Source organism: Equus quagga, chromosome 13, assembly GCF_021613505.1.
Source record: "Equus quagga isolate Etosha38 chromosome 13, UCLA_HA_Equagga_1.0, whole genome shotgun sequence".
Lineage (NCBI taxonomy): Eukaryota > Metazoa > Chordata > Mammalia > Perissodactyla > Equidae > Equus > Equus quagga.
The window spans coordinates 98,039,497-98,061,120 of record NC_060279.1 but is presented as its reverse complement, the minus strand read 5'-3'; the positions used below and the strand labels follow the sequence as shown (position 1 = coordinate 98,061,120).

General features: G+C 60.7%; 1 protein-coding gene across 7 annotated transcripts in view; it reads left to right on the top strand.

Moving 5' to 3' along the window:
• The window catches only part of PAK4 (p21 (RAC1) activated kinase 4), a 42,920-nt gene that overhangs the window by 13,210 nt on the left and 8,086 nt on the right, over positions 1-21,624 (top strand). Inside the window, exons 2-5 of one of the 7 annotated variants that reach the window (XM_046682208.1) lie at positions 895-1,001; positions 13,399-14,477; positions 18,109-18,182; positions 19,402-19,657. In XM_046682208.1, coding sequence (XP_046538164.1) covers positions 19,454-19,657 — 204 coding nt within the window. In that variant the 5' untranslated portion in view covers positions 895-1,001; positions 13,399-14,477; positions 18,109-18,182; positions 19,402-19,453. Of the gene's footprint in view, positions 1-894; positions 1,002-8,854; positions 9,042-13,398; positions 14,478-17,304; positions 17,536-18,108; positions 18,183-18,891; positions 19,658-21,624 lie in introns of those variants that run through there. The other 6 variants (XM_046682209.1, XM_046682211.1, XM_046682212.1 and 3 more) reach the window with 6 other exon arrangements.

Sequence of the window (21,624 nt, the reverse complement as noted above, 5' to 3'; positions counted from 1 at the left end):
ACTTTAGGCCCCCAGGCCCCATCCTCATCCTCCACTGCCCCCTGCAGCCTGGCCTGCTGGTTAAGCTGGAGGGACAGAGCTGGACTCCAGCCCGGCTCTGCCCTTGGCCAGCTGGGCGCCCTGGGGAGCTTTCCCGTCCCCGCCTGCTTCCTGCCCTGGAACAGGAGGGGAGCGACGCCTCCCTCTCGGGCTGTGGTCCGGACTCAGAGACCCGCAGCAGAGGGAGTGGCGCACAGCTGTGCTGGGAGCTGCGTTCTCCATTCACTGTAGACCTCTGACCTCAGCTGCCGGCCTCCCCACCCGCCCGCCCCCTCCCTGCCACACTGCCTCCTCGCACCTCCTGGCAGGTACCAGGCAGGCTCCAGGCGTCAGTGGAGTGGCCATTCCCTCCACCCGGAGCGCTCCTCCCCGGATCCCCACGGGGCTCCCTCCCTTCCCTTGGGTCCCATTCAGATGACCCCCTCTGAGACCTCCCTGACCGCTCTCTGTCCCCTCTCCCACCTGCTATGTACTTTTTTGTTGACTTGCGTGTTGTCTTGTCTCCCCCACTAGAATGTGAGCTCCAGGAAGCAGGGGCTATCCTGTTCCTTGCTGTGTCCCTGGAGCCTTGCATGCGCCGAGTGTCTAATGATTGTGGAGTGTAGGAACAAATGTGAGAACGAACTTGCTTGAGTGACTGGACTTTGGCCTGGGTCAGACCTGCTGTGGAAACCTGGCTCTGATACCCGCTGTGCGACCTTGGGTGGGCACCTCCCCTCTCTGAGCCTCGCTTTCTTCCTCTGCACCATGGGGGCGGTAACAGCACCCTGCTCATTGCCTGCTTGTGCACCAGCACAGTGCCCACACATAACCCTTTGTCACTGGCCTCTCTGCCTTCCTGTGTCTCCAAAACAGGGCACAGATGAACCAGCCAGGGCTGTGCCTGCCCTGGGGACTCGACCAAATCCACTCCTTCCGCTCTGTGGGACTGACCGTGGTGCCCCAGGGCAGGGACGCTGTGGGTGAGTATGTCCCTGTGGCCAGAAGGGCACCCTGGGGGGTGTGATTCATGCAGGACACGAGAGTGCCTGGATGTGGAGGGACCTGGGTGTCGGGGCTGCCGTGGCTGGGGCTGCTGCTTCCAGGCCTCTGCGAGGGGCCATGGAGGTCTGGGCTCTGATTACGCTCACGGCTCCAGCCTTGGCACAGAGAAGGAGACTGTCTGCAGGCACGTGCATGTCTCTTGGAAGCTTCCAGATGTCGGAATTGCTGTCGCTGGTGTCTCCTGCACGGAGTGTAAAATATGGCACGTGTACAGAGAGCTGCTGATACCCCCTTGTTCCGTTTAATGAACAGTCATAAAGCAAACACCCACCTCCCGACCCCCGGGTCAGGACGACAGGCCGTGAAGCCGCCTCTATGCCCCATCGCTTCCCTAGGGGGCTCGGGCACTGCTCTGCAGGCTTGTCAACTGCGCGACTGTGGCTGAGGCCGCGGGCCCTGGGCTGCAGCTTGCTCTCAGCGGATGGCTCTTGAGATTTCTCTGCTGGAGAGGAATGCCCCCCAGCATGGGTCAGACACCCCCCTCCCCCCACCCTGCCCATGGCCCGATGAGAGCAGCCCTGTCCTGGGGGAGCCCCGGGGCGCTCCAGACTCCCCTCACCCCAGGCCGGCAGCCCCTCCTCCAGCCACGGTTGAGCCACCGCCCCAAGTGGGAGTGGACGTTTCCTGTCCACAGAGAAATGGGCTTCAGTGACAGGCCCTTGACGTGACCGGGCTGTGCCTGAGCCCCTGTAAGGTTGGCTGGGGGCTCTGGCCCCATCCCGGGTCTGTCTGTGCCACGGAGGGCCTTCCCTGGAGAGGGTGGGACCCCCTCCCTGTGCAAAGGGATTGGGGCTGGGGGCCCCTCCTCTTCTCTTCCCCCCCCCCACCCCGGCCCCTCCGCTCCGGGGCAGCCCTGTTAGCCAGTCTCAGCCAGCCTTCCGTGCAGAGGCCCTTGGGTGGGGATCGCTACCTGAGGCTCTGGGTCCAGCAGAACTGCATTTGCCACCTGCTCTGCCACCTACCAGCTGGTGACCTTGGGCACAGGGCAGCACTCCCCCCATCAGCCTCAATTTCCCCGTTTGTGAAATGGAGTTGTGTAAAGGTTATTTTATCCATGTAAAGGAGAGCGGGCACGTAGAAGCCTCTTAGTGGGTACTAGCCGTCATTGTCATTGTCCTTATTGCCCTTCACTCGTTCATTTTGTAGTATTCACTGTGTTCCTCCTCTGAGTCCAACCCTGTGCTGGCTGATGCTGTGTGTCAGCCCGAGACCCTGCCCTCGTGGAACTTGTGGTCCAGTGAGGGAGACAGACACAGCTCTGGGCACTGACAGCCCAGAGTGACCTTAGGGCAAGCACAGGCCAGAGTGTCACGGCTGTGGTGGGGGAGGCCCAGAGGACTGTGGGAGGCCCTGGCTCCAGCCCAGGAAATCAGGGAAGGCTTCCTGGAGGGGGAAGACAGCTAAGCAGTTACAGTTATAAAAAATAACACAGAGAGCATGCCTGTATCCCTCACCCAGTTTTCCCATTGGTGACAGCTTGCAAAACTAAAGTTAGTACAAGACCACAACTGGCATACTGACACTGATACAGTCAAGATACAGAACATTCCAGCACAAGGATCCCTCCACATGCCTTTTATAGCCACTTCCCCTCCCTGGCCTGTCCCTGACTCCTGGCAGCTGCTCATCCCTCGTCCCCAGTTTTGTAATTCTGTCCTTTCAAGAATGTTGTGTATAGAGTCACACCGTATGTGGCCTCCTGGGGCTGGCTTTTTTCCACTCGGCGTGGGTCTCTGGAGATTCATCCAGGTTGTCACCTATGTGAACAGTTCGCTCCTTTTTATTGCTGCGTAGTATTTCACGGTGTGGATGGACCACAGGTGTTTAATCATTCACCACGCTGAAGGCTATCAGGGTTGTTTCTACTCCTTGGCTGTTGGAAATAAAGCTTTCACAAACAGTCAAGGACAGGTTTTTGTGTGAACATAAACTCCTGCTTGTCTGGGGCAAGTATCCGGAAGTGCAGGTGCTGGGCACTGTGGCAGCTGCCTGGTTAAAGAACCTGCCGAGGGGCTGGCCCGGTGGCGCAGCGGTTAAGTGCATACGTTCTGCTTCTTGGCGGCCCAGGGTTCACTGGTTCGGATCCCGGGTGTGGACATGGCACCGCTTGGCACGCCGTGCTGTGGTAAGCATCCTACGTATAAAGCAAAGGAAGATGGGCACGATGTTAGCTCAGGACCAGTCTTCCTCAGCAAAAACAGGAGGATTGGCAGCAGTTAGCTCAGGGCTAATCTTCCTCAAAAAAAAGAAGCTGCTAAACGGCGGCTTTCCAGAGTGGCTGTCCCATTTCGTATCCCCCAGCAGTGGATGGAAGATCCAGTTTCTCTGTGTCCCCACCAGCATTTGGTGCTGTCACGATTTTTTGTTTGAGCTGTTTTAATAGGCGTGTCGTGATACCTCATTGTGGCTTTAATTTGCAGTTCTCCAGTGGCTAACGATGTGGAGCATCCTTTCACGGGCTCCTCTGCCGTCTGCGCGTCCTCTTCGGTGAAATGTCTTCATGTCTTCTGCTCATTTTCTAATTGGCTTGTTTGATTTTTTTGCTGTTGCGTTTTGAGAGTTCTTTCTCTCTTCTAGATACTAGTTCGTCATCAGATATCGGTTTGCAGATATTTTCTCCAGATCTGTAGCTTTTTATCCTCTTCACATGGACTTGTGTAGGGCAAAAGGTTTCGATTTTGTGGAGGTCTACAATATTAATTTTTCCTTTTATGGATCGTGCTTTTGGTGTCAAATCTAAGAACTCTGCCCCAGCCCCAGATCCCGAAGATTTGTTTGTTTTCTAAAAGTGTTATAGTTGTACATTTTACGTTTAAGTCTGTGATCCGTCATAAGTTAATGTGCAAAGTGAGCTTTAGATCAAGTTTCATTTTTTGGTGTATGGATGTCCCGTTGTTCCAGCAACATTTGTTGAAAATGCAGTCTTTCCTCCACTGAATTTGCTTATGTTTCTTTGTCAAAAATCACTTACCACAATGAGATACCACTGCACACCTACCAGGATGGCTATTGTCAAAAAAATGGAAAATAGCAAGCGTTGGTGAAGATGTGGAGAACTCGGACCCTCGTACGTTGCTGGTGGATGTGTACCACAGTGGTGCAGCCGCTGTGGAAAACAGTTTGGTAGTTTCTCAAGAGTTAAATACAGGGGCCGGCCCTGTGGCCCAGTGGTTCAGTTCGCGCTCTGCTTCGGCGGCCCAGGGTTTCACCGGTTCGGATCCTGGGGGCGGACATGGCACCGCTCATAAAGCCATGCTGAGGTGGCGTCCCATATGCCACAACTAGAAGGACCCACAACTAAAAAAATATATACAACTATGTACCGGGGGGCTTTGGGGAGAAGAAGGAAAAATCAAATCTTTAAAAAAAAAAAGTTAAATACAGAGTTACCATGTGACGCAGCAATTCTGCTCCTGGGTGTATATCCAAAAGAAATTGAAAACAGAGGGTTGAACAGCTACTTGTACACCGGCGATCATAGTTGCCTTGTTCACAACAGCCAAAAGGAGGAAACAGCCCAAGTGTCTATCGACAGACGAATGGATAAACAAAATGTGGTGTATATACACAGTGGAGTAGTATTCAGCCATAAAAAAGGAGTGAAATCTTGATATATGCTACAATATGGAGGGACCTTGAAAACTAGGCTTAGTGGAATAAGCCAGGCGTGGGAGAAATATTGTAAGATTCCACTTATATGAGGTTCCTAGAAGAGGCAAACTCAGAGAGACCAGAAGTAGGATGGCGGGTACCAGGGGCCGGGGGAGGGGCATGGGGAGTGTGGTTGATGGGCACACGGTTTTTGTTGGGAATGATGAAAAAGTTTTGGGTACAGACAGTGATGGTGGTTACACAACATCGTGAATGTCTTTAATGCCACTGAATTATGCGCTTTACAAATGGTAAAAGGGACAAATATTATGTATATTTTACCACAATGAAAAAATCAGTGTTTTGGAAACCAGCTGGGTGTATCCGTGTGGGTGTGTTTCGGGTTCTCTGTTCTGTTCACTGATCTGTGTGTTTATCCACATTGTCTCGAGTACTGTAGCTGTGTAGCAGGCCTTGATACCGGGGAGAGGGAGTCCCCCCACTTTATTCCTCATCTAGGGGCTGGGCCTGGCGTTTGGGGAGCTCCAGTCGGGCTACCCGTGTGGCCGATGGCACTGTGGTTTTCCTAGGCCCCTGCCTCGTCCTCAGCCCCTGTGTCTGACTCATAGCAGGCGTTGCTTTTTCTCAGCAGATGTCGGTTCAGTCTGTCCCCACGTCTCCATGTCCAGCCATCAGGGTGTCTTCATCCGTTGCCTGGAGCAGTGCTATGGTCTTGTCACTTGTCCCCACACCCACTCAGGCCCCGTGTCCTGTCCTCCACAGACAAGGTGGCCACAGGTGCATCTTTCAAATGTAGGCCCATCCTCATCTCCCCATCCTGCCTTGGCCCCCCCAGCCCCCCACCCAGTGGCCTGGCTCCTGCCCCTCCCTGGCTGGGCTCCACCACAGCCACACTCTCGTTCCTCCAACCAGCCCATCTCGGCTGGAATTTCACATTTCATTTGTGTGACCCTAGAGTGTAAGCCCCAGGGGCAGGGACCCCCTCCCGCCCCCGCAGTTCCACTCCTGGGCATTTGGCCCACAGGTGCCCTGGCACACCTGTGATGTGACATCTGCACTGCACGTGCTCGTCATTGCCTACCATCTGTAAGAGCAAAAGCCTGGACCCCCGACCTGGCCCCGTGGGGACTGGCTCAGGGCATCGGGACCCTTCCACGCGGCTGCCACGAGGCTGTGCTTTGCAGAGCTCAAGGCGCGGATATGAGAGGGAGATATTTTTCTTTAAAATCATAATTTAAAATAGTTTCATAGACTCTGGAAAGTGCATAAAGCGTAAAAGTAGAGCATAACCGGTTACCATGGAGGAAAGACCCCCACAGCGCCCCTGCAGGCGAGGAAGCCGGGTCCACCCCAGAGGCAGCCCCTCCCCCACTGTGGTGGCAGTCGCTGCCTGCTTCTCTCTTGGTTTTGCGACCCCTGCATGCGCCCCTCAACAGCGTATTTCATTTTGTCTGGTTTTGAACTTTTTCTAAACAAAGTGTAGGATGTATCATCTTACTCTTCGCTGCTTCTGTTTAGCATCACCTTCGATGTGCGTCCGCATGTGGCCGTGGGCCAGCCCTTCTCGCTGTCCTGTGCTCTTCCCTGGAGCCCGGAGATCGCAGGTCATTGTCCATCACCAGCAGTCAGGCATTCGCCGTGTCCCCACTCTCCGGCCCGTTCAGACTGTGCCGTGTCAACCTTCCCACGCCTACCTTCCCACGCCCATCCCCGGGGCCCGCAGCCACAGTTGCTTGGGGACAGACCCAGGAGAGTGCTGCCAGATGCCAAGTGTGCGTCTGCACCTCCGCTGGGCCCGCAGCGTAGGAGAGCCGAGGAGCCTCCGTGCCTGTGTGGTGTATGGTGTTTCTAAAAAGTGTGCAAGCATGTGTGCACAGGCACACACACACATGTGAAGGCTCTCTCTGAAAGAAGACAGAGGAACCTGCACTAGAGGTTGCCCCCAGGGCTGAGCTGGGGCAGGCGCGTGCTGGCAGTGCCATTGGCTTCCGAACCCTGTGCCGTCTGAGAGACACAGAGCTGAGCTAGAGAAAGGAGAGGAGAAGACGGGCACAGACCAAGCCCCGAGGTAGCGGATGGCTGACACTGAGGGATCCGAGTGACAGGTTTCATGAGGGTTCATTGGCTCAGTCTCTATTTGGGGTGTGTTTTAAAAGTTTTATGATAAACAAAGGTCTGTTCCAGGTGCGAGACCTTGGACTGCCCTCCCCTTGCCCCTACGGGCTGGCCCAGGAGGACCCCTTGTCTCCAGTGAGACTTCTGGAGGAGGGCCATTCCCTCCCTCCCCTGCCTCTCCCTCCCTCCCGCTGGACCTAGTTTCCCTGGCTGGCCAGAACTGCCCGATCCTGACCTTCTCCCCTGCGGAGCCCAAACCAGCCTGTCCGGTTTGGGGAGGTTTGGGGAGCCCGCCCTCCTTGGCTCCTCTCTGGGTGGCTGCCCAACAGGTGCTCCACCCAGTGGGGGAGGGGATGACCTGCCCTGCTGTGGCCCCTGGTGTGGTGGGCGGCTGGGAGTCCGGCCCTGGGAGCTGGTGCAGTGCTCCTGGTCGGAGCCATCAAGTCCTTGGGGAGCTGGCTGATGAGGGAGCAGCTGCGGGTGCCAAGCCGGGGAGCAGGAAGGACAAGGCGTCTCTGTCCACCTGCCCACCTGAGCCACTGGCTCACTCGGCCCCTGCCCTGGGCCTGGCCCCCTGCACAACCCGGGTCCTTGCCACTCACAGGACCCGCCCTCCAGTGAGGGCGCAGCCCTGCTCGGGTGCCACCCCCGGGAGGGGAGTTTTGTCTGGTGTGTCCACTGCTGAATTCTCAGGGCCTCCAGCAGACCTGCGGGTGTGTGCTGGGAGCCTGTGGGGTGGGGGGGAAAGACGTGACAGGGATAGTGACAGCCTGGAGGGGGCAGTGCTGGGATGGAGCCCAGAGGAGGGACCGGACCCCGCCAGGGGCTGAGGGAGGCTTCCTGCAGGAGAAGGTGCCTGAGGGAGGGACCGAAGGCTGGAGAGGGCTGAGCCAGGCAGCCCCACCCCTGCCCCCCAAGTCGTGTCCCCCGCCCCTGTCGTGGGGGAGACAGACAGACCATCACACAAGAACCAGTTTCACGCAGGGAGCTCTGACCTGAGCAGCAAAGGTCTGCAGGAGGAGCGAGGTGCAAGGCCAAGACGGGCGAGGCCAGCGCAGCCCCTCTGGCTTCCCGCTCTCTGAGCATCTTCTTCCCCTGTTCTGGGGTGGGGGTTCCAAGCAAGCCAGCCTCATGCTCAGAGCAGCTGGTTAAGGGCACAGGTGTCAGGACAGATGGCCTGAGCTCCCTGCTGGGTGCCTTGGGCAAGTCACTCAGCTTCTCTGGGCCTGATTCCTCTGTTGTAAAACAGGCCTGATACAGGACCTGTCCATTTAGAGCAGTGGTGACGTAAAACAGCTTCGTGTGTGTCGATGCTGAGAGCACGGCCTGGCCCGAAGGAAGTTCTCCAGAAAGTTGGACCACTTATTTTCTGAAGGGTTAGAGCATCCTGGCCAGACATGGCATTCGGAAGGCCCACCCCTCCCCACCTCTCCCCGTTCCTGCCAGCCACATCTCCCAGGCCCCCTCTCACGCCTAGAGGTGGTGATGTGGGGGTTCGCCACGCTCCCCCCTGCATCCTGCCCCCTCCCCGGTTAGGCTGAGAGTCTCAGGTTCGTCCTAGTGGGTGAGTGGGGAGGCCCTCTTGGAGCTCTTGCTGGGATCACAGCCTGGGAGCGGGGGAGAGGGGACAGCAGCAAGCCCTGGGTCTCCAGCCACCCCTCCAGATGAGAGTCCACTCACCCCCGCCCCTCTGTCCAGCCCCCAGCCCTGGTGTCATTTCAAACCTGGCTGCCCCACCAGCCGCCCAGCCAGCTGCTCCCAGGCCCTCAGCCCCACGCCATGTGGCTTCCCTGGCCCCTAGCCTCGCGTGGCATGGGGAGTGAGGTGTGCATGCGTGTGCATGTAGGGTCTGACCCTGCTGAAGCAAGGGCCGTAGTTGGGGTCCCTGCTCCAGTGTCCCTGCCCCTCCCTCTGTGGGGCAGTCGTGGGCCATGTGGCCCCAGCTCTCCAGGCTTAGCCCCACCTCCTCCATCCCTCCCTCCCAGCCTCCACTCTCCGCCCTCCCATGGGCTGGAGCCACAGCCAAGCTCTACTCTTGCCAGGGCAGGGCCGCGTCACCACCCGCTGCCAGGGAGGCTGGGACGAAGAGCCCAGCCAGCTTTCCTTGGTGGGCACCCTCATCGAGGGCTGGTGGAGCCCCTTGCTCCCCACTCCCTGCTCCCAGCTGGCAGCCCCTCGTCCACTGGCCCCCACTGAGGGGGGTCCAGGACGGAGGGAAGACGATAGTGGAGGTGAGCTGGCCCGGGCCTCAGGCGGGAGTGGAGGGGAGGGGAGGGGAGGGCTGATTGGGTGTGGGGAGGACAGTCCTGCCTCCTGGCCACCTGAGCCACCCAAGCCAGTGGAAGCATGTGTGCCGGGGGCCACACCTTCCTTGGGCCGGGGCGAGGTCACCGTGTCACCGGGTGTTCCCGTGGCAGGTGTCTGCCGGGGCTCACCCGTGCCTTAGCACAGGGCCCGAGAGTCTCAGGGAGCGCCTTCCTGGGGTCTGGTGGGCATGGGGCAGGTTCGCAGGGACTCTGCCTCACTGGGTCTCTCTGGGTGACCCTGGGAGTGGCCGTGGGTGTGTGGGGGTCCATCAGGGGTCTCATCACCTACTGTGTGGGTCCGGGGTGGTGGGGTCCTGTGGTCTGCCTCTGTGTCTTGGGGTGCACTCCTGGGAGCGTGGGGCCCTGGGGGACACCTTTGTCCATCAGTCCGGCGGTTTTGGAGCATCTGGGATGGTGTGTGTGCACATGTGTGCCTGTGTGTCCAGGTAGGGGCTGAGGTCTGTACTGTGTGTGTCTCTTTCTGGAGCCCCTGCGTCTCTAGGGCTGTGTGGCTCTTTGCAGGGTTCGTGGATGGATCCTGGGGCTGGGGCTTCTTCGGGGTTGCAGCATGGGCTCTCCGATTGTCCTGGCCTTTCCATTCTGAGAGCTTCCTCTGAGCCTGGCCTCTCTTTATTTTATTATTATTATTATTTTTTTTTTTGCTGAGGAAGATTGTCGCTGAGCTAACATCTGTGCACATCTTCCTCTATTTTGTGTGTGAGACGCCACCACAATGTGGCTTGATGAGCAGTGTGCAGGTCTGCACCCTGGATCCGAACCCACAAACCCCGGGCCGTCAAAGCGGAGTGTGCGAACTTAACCCCTACACCACAGGCCGGCCCCTCTTTAAGCTGCCTCCCCCACATTCTCTCTCTCATGCCTCACAGCTCGTCTGCATGCCCTGCTCTGGGCAGGATAGCCTTTCCCGTGCCCAGGGTCCTGTCTTCGGCCACTGACAGGGTGTCCACGTGCTGTGGGCTTGGGGCAGCTGCTGCTGTCTGGCTGCTCAGGGGCTTTTCTGTGGGACCGCTGTGTGTGTTGCTGTGCATCTGCGGTTGTGTGGCTGAGTGTCTGTGTCCTGGTCCCTGTGGACAACCTGGGCACCGTGGAGCGCCGTCTGTGATGCTTCTGTGCTGGGGCTCGTGTGTGTGTGTGTGTGTGTGTGTGTGTGTGTGTGTGTGTGTGTGTTGGTGCGTGTCTCTGTGCTCCTTGCTAGGTTTTGGACCCACGGAGGAGAGGGCAATGTGTGTTGTGGGCATTGGTGGCTGTGTGTGTGTGTATGTGTGTGTGTGCGCACGCGCGTGCTGGGTTCCAGGGGACTTGGGAGGGGTCCGGAGCCTCTTTTCTGCCTGGTGCCCCCTCCCCCCTTCCCGCCTGCCTCAGGAGGCATGAATGAAGTCTACTCCGATTTCCCAGTCCCTATGGGCTCACCCACATCTCAGGTTTGTGTGGCCTCCGTCCCCACCCTGGGCGCCTCTGGGGGGTGAGGGGCGCCAACAGTGCCCTTTATGTCCAGGCCCTGTTGTGCTGGCCAGGTAGGGAGGGGGCGCCCAAGCCTGGGGAGCCTCCCAGCCTCCCTGGGGGCTCCGAGCACCGGCCTGGGCCCGGCTGGTAAAGGAAGCAGTGACTCTTCCTTTAGCCACACTTGCTAGCTGCACCCCCACTGTGCTGGGCACGGCTGGGGACACATGTGGCTGAGATGGCCTCAGGCCCTGTCCTCTCCAGGCTCCCAGTCCAGCAGGCAGGGCAAACCTCAGACAGTGGCAGCCGCTATGCTCCCCCATCCCAGCCCGGGAGAAGGGAACACTTAACAGTTTTGCTCTGGCTGGGAGAAGACCAGGCCCAACATCCTCTTTCATGTATTTGTTCCTTCCTTTATTCATGGAGCAGCAGCAACGACAGCGGCAATAATAATAACAGTAGCTAACCTGTGGTGAGGACCCACTGGGCGCCAGGCACTGTTGTAAATGCTTTGCGACATGTCATCTCATTTGATCATCCAGACATTCCCAGGAGATTGGGACTCTTATTATCCCCAGTTTGCAGATGCGGACAACTGAGGCCCGGAGAAGTTGAGTGACTTGCTCAAAGGCGGACAGCTTGGAAGTGGTGGAGCTGACCTGAGCCTGGGCAATCTGCTCTTAACCACCAGCTGCCTGTGGAGTTCTTGTGCTGGCACGGCCATCGCCAAGGCCTGCGGGGGGAGCATGGCATAGCATCTGGCCAGAACAACTCCAGGCCCTGCTTCCCAAGGCCAGGGTGACCCCAGATCTGTGGGTCTTTATGAAATTCCACCTGTGGGGGGACTCACAGATTTCCAGCAGCGTCCCCTGCTGTAGAATTTGCCTGTAGCCAAAACATGCTGCCACTTCCTCACATTTCCAGCCTGGGCCACGTGGCTGGAGTGGGCCTCCCTGGGTGGGCGGGGCCTGGGGGGGCCTCCTTGGGGTGGGCAGGGGCCTGGGGGGTGCCTCCCTGGGTGGGCGGGGCCTGGTGTGGGCTCCCAGTGGGGCCCCTCTTGTGGTGTTTGGATCATGCACCAGATTATTCACAAAATACCGAGGTTCCATCTCTGAAGACTTGGGCCCTAGTTCTCGGGTGTCAGGGTCAGACTTCCAGACAGTGTGGGATGGGTCTCGGGGCCCCCGTCTGCCCTCTGCCCCACCACCTCACCTTCTCAGGCTCCAGACTCACCACTTCGGCCCTGGCATCACTGTCTGTTCCACAAACATGTACTGAGTGCCTGCTGTGTGCCAGGCCCCATGCTAGATGCAGGGACGCAGCACAGACAAGCCCCCTGCTCTCCAGAGCTGACACTCCACTGGGGAGAGGGGAGGAGGGGGACTGACGGTAGACAGGTGTATGGTGCCAGGTGGTCATAAATGCCATGGGGAATACAAAGCAGGGGTGCAAATTTGCTCAGGGGGTTGGGGAAGGCCTCTGTGAGGAGGTTTTATTTGCCCCAAGGCCTGAATATCTGAAAAGGGGGAGCCATGCAGCTCTGGGCAGAGGGAACAGTAGGTGCAAAGGTCCTGAGGCTGGAACAAGCTTAAAGTGTCCAAGACTACAGGGGAGGAGGCCAGCGTGGCTGGAGTGAAGTGAGGGGAGGAGATGAGTCCCGACATTGGCAGGGCCTTGTTGAATCCAGTGGGGAGTTTCATCTGAGCGGGAAGCCCTCACATTTCTTCCGATTCCCTCCTAACCAAGGCCACCTTCCTGATTGTGGGTCTGGTCGTTGGCAGTGGAATTATCTCTGTCCTTGTTCTTGTCCCATAAACCTCTAGGGTCTGTAATCTGGAGTGGAGGCCTGGGCTGGGGCTGGGGCTGCTCGGAAGAGGAGGCTGAGGGGGTGTCAGAAGGCCTTCTTCGTGGCTTGGGGCTGGCCCGGTTGCAGTAGTGGTCAAGTTCGCATAGTCCACTTCAGAAGCCTGGGGTTCGCTGGTTCAGATCTTGGGTACGGACCTAGCACGGCTCATCAGGCCATGCTATGGTAGTGTCCCACATAAAACAGAAGATGGGCACAGATGTTATCTCAAGGCCAATCTTCCTCACATAAAAAAAAGGGCCTTCTCTGTGGGTCAGAGTGGATGCTTTTGTGACCTGGCCCTGGGTGGCCCTGGGCAGTGACTTCCTCCCTGGGCCTCAGTTTCCTGGTTTGGGAGATGAGAAGGAAGAGGACCCTGTGCCCATCCCCTCCCCAGGAACTGGTGGGAGGGTTCGGCATGGCCTTGTCTGTGCGCCCAACACAGGCCCCAGCAGAGGCAGCGTGAGACACGTGCGCGTGCCCTCTGTGTGCTCGGCCACCACAAAGGGGGGGCATATTCTGGGCTGGGATCTGGCTGTGACCTACCAAGACAGGGGATCCCACAGTGCCAAGCCCCCGACTTGGCGGCAACAGTGATCAGCCGCTTGTGGCGGTCTCCCATGTCAGGGGAGGCTGTCTCCTGCACCTGGTGGCGCTCAAGGGGGTTGGTTGGTGGGCGGGACCAGGCCACACCCTGCCCCAGGGACCCCACTGCTGCCCGCACAGGAGGAGGCACGGGCCATGGCGAGCCCTGCCCTCTGCACCTTACAGCGTGCCCAGGGCCCGCCTCTGCAGCCCCATGTGCTCCCTTCGGTCTACCTCGCCTCCTGCTGGACCGTCGCATCCTCCTCCCTGGTCTCCCAGCTCCCGTCCTGCCCCCAAAGTCTGTGCCCCACGCCTGGCCAGGGGGAGCTGTGAACACCGAGTCAAGCCACGTCCCCACCTGCCGGAACCTCCCCATGGCTCTCTCTCACTCAGGTGGAAGCCAGAGTCCTCCCCATGGCCCATGAGGCCCCACACCGTCGGCCTCCACTCTGCAGTCTGACCACATCCAGCGTGTTCCCGCCTCAGGACATTTGTACTGGCTGTTCCTGCTGCCTGAGTGCTCTTCCTCCAGATGCCCGTGTGGCCCCTGTGCCCTACCCCCTGAGGTCCCTGCTCGAGTGTCCCCCTCTCAATGAGGCCCTCCTTGACCCCTTCATGGGAAATTCCGACTCCCCCTCCACTCTCCTGATCCTGCCATATTTCTCTCCGCAGCCTACCATCTGACTTGCCTTATTTTCAGATATGTGTCATTTACTTCCTGTCCCCTTGCCCCCAGAATGTGAGCTCCGTAGGCAGGGCTGTTGGGGCTCTTCTGGGCCTGGGCCTGGGGGCGATCAGCCCTCAGCGGACGGCCATGACTGGCTGGGTGGCTGGGTGGCTGGGTGTGATGGGTCCTTTGTGGGCAGATAGGGGTTTGCTGGGGCTGGGCTGGGACATGTGTCAGCCCCAGAGCCGGGGGGCTGGGGCCGCATGCCTGCGGCGTCCTTGGAGGAAGGTGGCTCAGGGCGGGAGGCCTGCAGGGAGCCTTGGAGGGGGCGTGGGGGCCGTGCAGTGGGCAGCAAGAACTGGGTGGAGGTGGGGGGTGATGTGGGGCGGCCAGTGGGCCACAAGGAGCCTGCCCTGGGCCGGAAGGCAACCCGGACTCTCCCTCCGTCGGCAGAACACAGCCCAGGGAGGTATGGGGTAAACTGAGGCAGGGACAGGGTTTCCTGGAGCTGGTAGGTAAAGATCCTGGCTGAAGGGTGAGTGGGAGCCAAGTGCGGGCTGGAATGGGAGCACCTCTCAGCCCCTCTCCTGCTTTCTGCTTTCGGGTTTCATTCCGGGGACGGGAAGGGACAGCTGTGCCAGCCACGTCCTCTGCTCCAGCCCGGCCCTGGGTTCTGGCGGAGTCAGTTCCCTCCACTGTCCACCTCGGGGGAGCAGCTCGATGGAGAGCTGGCGAGGGCAGGCGAGGAAGAGTTACGCACACACACATGCACGCGCGTACACACACGCACGGCTTTGTCACACAGGTGGGTCTCGTCATCCCCCTGGGCTGATTTCCTGGGGGGGGGGCGGGGGGGACCATTTTCTTCTCCGGAAAGGTCAGAGGGTGGAGCCGGTCGGGGCAGGGCCTGGAGAATTTGAGGCTTCTGCTGGGGCAGGCGGGAGACTGCCTGTCCCACGTGCCCGATGGTTCAGAGGCTGGCTCTTGAACGGAGGTGGACATTTGAGAGCGGGGCACACAATGTGCCTGCATTTGGGCTCAAACACTGGGCTTCCGAGGCGGCCATGCCCGGGCCGGTGGCTGTGGGCTGCCCTCCTCCGCTCCCTCTCCTGGGGTTGCTGGCTCTCCGCCGCCTCAGGGTTCCAGCTGTTTCTCTGCCAGTTTCACACATCCTGCCCGGGCAGTCTGGGCGTCTGAGCAGGGGTGTAGCGTGGCGGGTACACGTGCATCCGTTCCCTCACCAAATGTTCCTTTGGGGCCTGCTCCAGGCCCGACAGTGTCGTGGGCCCTGGGGGACAGGGGAGCAAGAGGGAGGCCAGGCCCTGCCAGTGGAGCTGACGTTCTCGTGGGAGAGGCGGACAACACACAATGTATGTGGGAAGTGCAGTGAGGGAAAAGAAAGCAAGGAAAGCGGCATCGAGGGTGACAGGGCGGGAGCTGGGACGTTTGAGCACAGACGTGGGTGAGAGAAGGAGGGAGCCACGTGCAGATTAGTGAGAAGAGAGTTCCACCAAGCAGAGCAGGTAGCCGGTGCAGAGGCCCTGAGGTGGGCACGTGCCGAGGGTTTGGAGAACAGCGAGGAGGCCCATGTGACTGGGGCAGAGTGAGTGAGGGGTGTGCCAGAACGGAGGAGGGCAGAGAGGCGGCGGGCAGCCCGGGCGGCCTCTCGGGGCCCCAGGGAAGGAGTCTTGGGCTGGCCTTGGCTTGGTGTGGGGGCCAGCACGGGGCTCCAGGATGTCGACTCTGGAGTGGATCCATCCGTCTTCCAGGCCCAGTGCTGCTTGGTGACCTTGGTGAGAGGTGTCGCCTCTCTGAGCCTCAGTTTCCACATCTGCACAATGGGGATGAGAACAGCGGCTCTGCTGGGGTCACAGGGCTCAGGGAGCCGGGCGTTGGCATCTGTACAGGGTCGCCACTCCCCTTGTGCTGCCTCCTGCTACCCCTCAGGGGCCGGGACAGGTCAGATGGGAGGTTGGCACCCTCACCACCAGGGCGTGGACAGGGGTGGAGAGGGCAGGAGGAAGGGACGAGGCCAGGACCAGCCTTGGAGATGCTGCTGCTGCTGCTGATTCTTAATAATAATGACGAAAACAGTAGCATCGCCGCAGCGCACCAGGGCGGGACAGGCAGGGAAGAGGCTGGACTTTGGTCTCCGCCTGCCCAGGTTCAAATCCTGGGGGCCCTAGACAAGGGGTTCCCCTGTCTGGGCCTCGGTCTCCCCATCTGTGAATTGGGGTGATGAGCGTACTGTCTCCCAGCTTAGTTGTGAGGATGGACTGGGGTTCGACACCGAGGGCCCCGAGCAGGGCCCGCCCACGGGGATCTCTGAGGATGCGGCTGCTGTTGATTCCAAGGGCTGGTCGGCCCGGGCTCTGGGTCAGTCAGGCCTGGGGTCTCGTGTCCACCCTGCTACCACACCTTTGTGACCTGGGCGAGCGGACTGCCCTCTCTGTGCCTCGTTTTCCTTATCTGTAACACGAGCCTCATAACGGCCCTTCCTCCTGGGACAGGTGTGCCGATTAAGCTAGGGGCCCTGCGGGGATGCTTGGATGGGAGGGGCACACAGTAGGTGCTTCATGCGTGTAGGACTTACCGGGCACCTCCTTGCTGCGTGCTGTTACCTCGTGGCCGGGCTGCCAGTACTGTGCTCTCTGTGACTCCTGAGAAGTCTAGGACTCAGGGGCTGTCATCGCCCGCTGAACAGGAGGGAACTGAGGCACAGGGCAGCTAGCTGCTGGTCCCCCGCCACGCAGCAAACTCCTAAGGCGGGCTGGCTCGCTCCACTTCACGGGTGCAGGAAACAAGGTGGCACAGGGCGGCACAGCAGGGCCGGGGTTTGGGGCCCAGGCCCACTGAGTCCTGAGTTGCAGAGCTTGCCTGGGAACCCACCCCCGGCTCTAGGGCAGGCCCCTCCCTTCATGGAGCAGCTCTGTCCCTCCCCTTTTGGGGGTCCCTGGGGTCCGGGCTGGGTGGGAAGGGAAGGCCCGGTGGGGGAGCCGGCAGTGCCGGGAGCTGCCAGGGTGGGGCTCCCGCCTGGTCATTATAAACATGGTCAGTTCCTCTGTTTGTCCTGCCCTCTGTGTGGTGCACCCAGAGGGAAGGGGTGGCCCCAGGCAGATATCCGGAGGTGTGCTCCCCACCCCCTTCCTCTGCAGGGTCCCACGTGCCTGGGCCTGGGGGCTGGCTTCAGGGTGCAGAGGTCCTTGGGGGATTATGGGCTGTCCTATCTTCCAGGCGCCCCTGCCTTCCCCATCTTGATCCTGAGTGCCTCCTCCCTGGGGTCTGCCCCTCCCTCTGCTGGCTTTACAGAAGGGTCACGTGGCTAATCCCAGCCTGCAGAGGCCAGCTGACTCGGTGCCCCCAGGCTGCCGGCTGGGGTGGAGGCTGGGCAGGGCAGAGAGGGAGAGAGGCTGGGCCTGGGGCTGGACGGGGGCACGTCCGGGAGCCAGTGAAGGTGATAGGCCAGGGGTGAAGATCTGGGGTGGGCATCAGGGAAGTGGGGGGAGGGTCGGGGGCAGGGACAAGGCTGGGAGCTGGCACTGGAAAGACAGGGCTGAGGGCAGAGAAGCCTCAAGAGAGAGAACAGGGTAGGTCAGGGCCACGCCGAAGTCTGGGAGGGCGGGATGGACAGTGTTCAGGGGGCTGGGGTAGGGCAGAGACATCGAGGGGGCTCCTGGCTTGGTTGGGGTCAGAGAAGGGGCTGAGGCAGAGGAAAGGGGCCCTGTCCTGGCCAGGCTGTCCCACCCCCCAATCCAGGCAGCAGGGAGCCCGGAGCAAACAGGGAAGCTGGGCCGCTGGAGGAGCCCTGGCCAGACCTGGCTCTGGCCACCTGCTGGCTGGGAGGCCTGGACCAGTTGAAACAGGTTGGCTGCTGGGTCCCCACCCACCTCCCACTGGGTTCCCGCGCCAAACCGGTTCTCCTGGATCACTGCCCATCATGATCCTCCCTCTGGGCGGATGGTCCTCCCTCTGGTCTCCGCTCCCACAGAGAAGGAGCTGGGAGGAGAACCAGGGGCTGGAGAGGCAGGAGGCCATGTTGCGGACATGCCTGTGAGTGTCCTCACGAGGTCACAGACTTAGTGAGCTCGGGCCACCCCTGTGCCGGGTGCTGGGGAGCCAGCCATGAAGCAGACAGAACCCCCACCGGTGCATCTCCCCTGGTCCTTTGGGCCTCAGCTCTCACGGCCGCTCTTCTGGGAAGCCTTGCCTTGTCCCCTCTCTGCCATCCCCCCAGGCTGGGTCTGCCCTCCCTGACCCCAGCCTCGACCACTCTGGGCTGACAGAGGCTGCCTGGGTCACGGCTGTGTCCCCAGCATCAGCTAGCACAGGGCTGGGCACCAAGGGGTGAGTTATTACTGAATCAATGAATGAATGAACGAGCAAACGAACAAATGAATGAACAACTTGGCAAATGACATTTTCTTCCCATTTTGCAGATGAGTAACCCGAAGCCCCAAGAGGAGACGTCACCTGCCCAAGGGCATTTCTAGCACAGCCAGCATCAAATCAGGTGTGTGGGACTCCAGGGCCTGTGTGTGGGACAGGGGACGGGACCTGGGCCCTCCCACTCAGACCCTGCTTGTGGTAATCCCAATTGTCAGAATGGCGAATGGTTGGTCCAAGGCACACAGAGGGTAAGTCACTTCCCCGAAGTCACACGTGATAAGTGGCAGAGAGAGATTTGCGCTCTGGCCCTCTGGCTCCCCTCCCATCCCTACTCTGGGCTCCCTGGGGACACCACCGCCCTCGCGTCCCCCCTCCGGCCCCCTTGGTTTTTGGACCCGGTGTCGTTGAGCACGTGCGCTGTGCCTGGCGCTGTTCGGAGTGCCCAACTGGAGGCTACAGACCCCAGACACCCAGACCGCGGTCTGTGAGGGCCTGTTCTGCAGCGGGTCCTTCCGCCCTGGGGGAGCTTGGTGAGGAACGTCCCGCTCTGGCCTCAGCCTCTGCGTGTAAAGTGGACTGTCGCCGTGAGGCCGCCTGGGCCATGCGTAGGCCAGGGGCTCAGTGACCGTTGGCTGCGCAGGTGGCCGAGCGGATCTGATGCTCCTAGCCCAGTGTCCAGGCTGGGCAGGCAGTGCTGACTGTGGCCCGGCCTTTCGTCCCTGAGCACACACGGGGTGCCAGGCACTGTGCTGGGCAGGCCGTGGGACGGGGGAACTGGGCGGGCACGACCTGCCCCGTGCTCTTTCCAGTGATGGGGGGCAGGTGCTGAGCTAGTGAACACAAGCACGAGCGGCAGAATTTCCAGAAGTGAGCATGCCGTGAAGTGATGTGATGGAAGGACAGTGGGACGTGGGGGCCCTTTTCCGTGGGGTGGTCAGGAAAGGATTAACCACGACTCTGAGACCTACAGGAGGGAAGGAGGGAGCATGTGTGGATACTAGGGAAGTGTTCCTCACAGAGGGAACAGCCAGTGCAAAGACCCTGAGGTTTGAAAGGCAGTGTGAGCGAGGGGAGATGGAGCAGAGAGATGATGGCGGCAGGTCATGTGGGGTGGCACGGGGAAGGCTTGGCTTTTCCCCCAGTGAGATGGAGCCACAGGAGGGCTGTGAGCAGGGGACAGTGTGACCTACTCAGGTGTTCACAGGGTCCCTTGGGCTGCACATGGGGGACAGACTGGAGGGGTGGGGGCAGGGAGAGCGGGGAGGAGAGGAGCTCGGACCCAACCAGGGCAGGGCCAGAGGAGTGGGAGTGATAGGCAGATCGGTGAGCGGCCCCTCCCGCAGGCCTGCTGGAGGAGCCGAGTCTGCGCCCTCGGGTGCCCCGAGCCTCGGAGCCATGTTTGGGAAGAAGAAGAAGCGGGTGGAGATCTCGGCGCCGTCCAACTTCGAGCACCGCGTGCACACGGGCTTCGACCAGCACGAGCAGAAGTTCACGGGGCTGCCCCGCCAGTGGCAGAGCCTCATCGAGGAGTCGGCCCGCCGGCCCAAGCCCCTCGTCGACCCTGGCTGCATCACCTCCATCCAGCCCGGGGCCCCCAAGGTATGGCAGTGCCCACCCCGGCAGGGGCCCCAGCACTTCACTGCACACTTGACCCCGACCTCCAGACAGACACACCCACCCCCACCAGGGGCCCCAGCCCTTCACCCTACACTTGACCCTGACTTCCAGACAGACACGCCCAACCCTGCACCCTAACCCTCGCCCCTGGCACTTGCCTTCCATCCCCCAGCACACGGACCCTCTCCCCTGGCCTCGACGCTGACCCCCGGGCCCGAGGAGCCCACACTTCCCTCGGCCCCTCCCACAGCCCCCACAGCCTCAGAGTTGAGCGCCTCTCCTGTAGCCTCACCCGCTGAGCTCTGTGTTCCTGTCCCCAGTGCCACAGACTTGTCCTCGGGCCTCACAGAGCTCCTGTTGCAGGGAGAGGGGCAGCCCCATTCCTAGGTGGTGACCGCCCCAAGTGGGCAGGCTGGGCCAGGGGAGTCCACAGGGGCGCCTGATCCAGCCTTGGGAGCCACTGAGCCCCGAGGGCCGAGGAGGAGGAGGAGGAGGAGGCAGATGGGGGCAGGCAGGGCTTTTAGTGGAGGAAATAGCCTGTCGAAGCGCTGGGGGTTTTGGGGTTTGGGGTTGTTTTTTCCTGCCATCTTGAGCGAAAGGGCAGAGCTGAGATTTGCCTCGAGGTCTTTTTCCAAGGCCGCTGCTCTCACCCCCTCTCCCAGCCCCGTGGTCCAGGCACCCGGGCCTGCGGGGAGGCTGGCCTGGTGGCAGGGCTGAGGCCACGCCCAGCCTGGGAAGCCAGCCCAGAGCCGGGACTTTATCCCAAGGGCAGCGGGAACCCGGAAGGGCCGTGGGCCAGGGGAGCTGGCCAGGGTTGTTCCGAGGGGTGGGGACAGCTGTGCGGCCGTGGGCTCAGTGCCCGGGGGCAGGCCCACGGCTGACTCATCCTTTCCCAGCCCGGGCCTGGCGGCAGGAGGCCCAGGGTCAGCGAGTGTAGATGCTCTGCCCCCAGGCTCTCAGTCTGGCGGCCGCTGGGGTGCTGCAGTGTCCACGCACCGTGCTTCTGAGTGTTTGAATTCTTTCCCATTCTTTGCCACCACTTAAAAAGCAAGACTTCACATCCAGGTCTTTCTGGCTTCTCCTGACAAATGGGCTGGAGCCGAGTGGCAGCAGCCTTGCCAGCAGGGCCCTGGCTCTCCTGCCCGCAGGCCCCACCCGGCCCACCTCAGCTCCATGCCCTGCCTGGCCCCGTGGCTGCCTTGTGCTGGCTGTGCCCTCACTGGGGCTCCTCTTAAAATCTAGCCCCCACTCGGCCTCGCAGCTGTGAGCCCTCACTGGGGCTGTGTCCACCAGGGGGAGGGGCCACCTTGTCTTTTTTTTTGCTGAGGAAGATTCGCCCTAAGCTAACACCTGTGCCAGTCTCCCTCTATTTTGTACATGACCCGCCACAGCACGGCCACCTACGAGTGGTGTAGGTCCCGGCCCGGGAACTGAACCCAGGCCACCGAAGTGGAGCGTGCTGAACTTAACCACTGGACCACAGGGCTGGCCAGGGCCACCTTGTCTTAATTCACACAAAGGTGCCCCACAGGCTAGCGCTGTCCTGGGGCCCCAGGCTGCCCTTGGCTGGGAATCTGCCCAGTCTTCCCAGGCTGTCCCCCACCCCTTGGGGACTCCTCGACCTCTTCTTCAGCACCAGCGTCGGACCGGGGCCTCCCTTCTTCACTGGGTGTCTGGGCAGGGCCGGGCTCCAGGCTGGCAGCCGAGGCCCCAGAGAGGCAGGGCCAGGGCAGCCCCTGGGCACTGCTGTCTATAGCCGGGTTTTGCAGGATCCAGTTTTCTGCACATTCAAGACAGTTCTGACTTCAGGATGTGCGGCGGCCCGGGCCCCTGCGTGCCTGCGATGGATAGCAGAGGGATGGGGACGGGGTGCCTCCTCGGCTCCTGCAGCCTCTGCCCAGCCCGCCTCACTCGCTCCCTGGTTCAGCGCATGTTTTTATAGAGCCCCT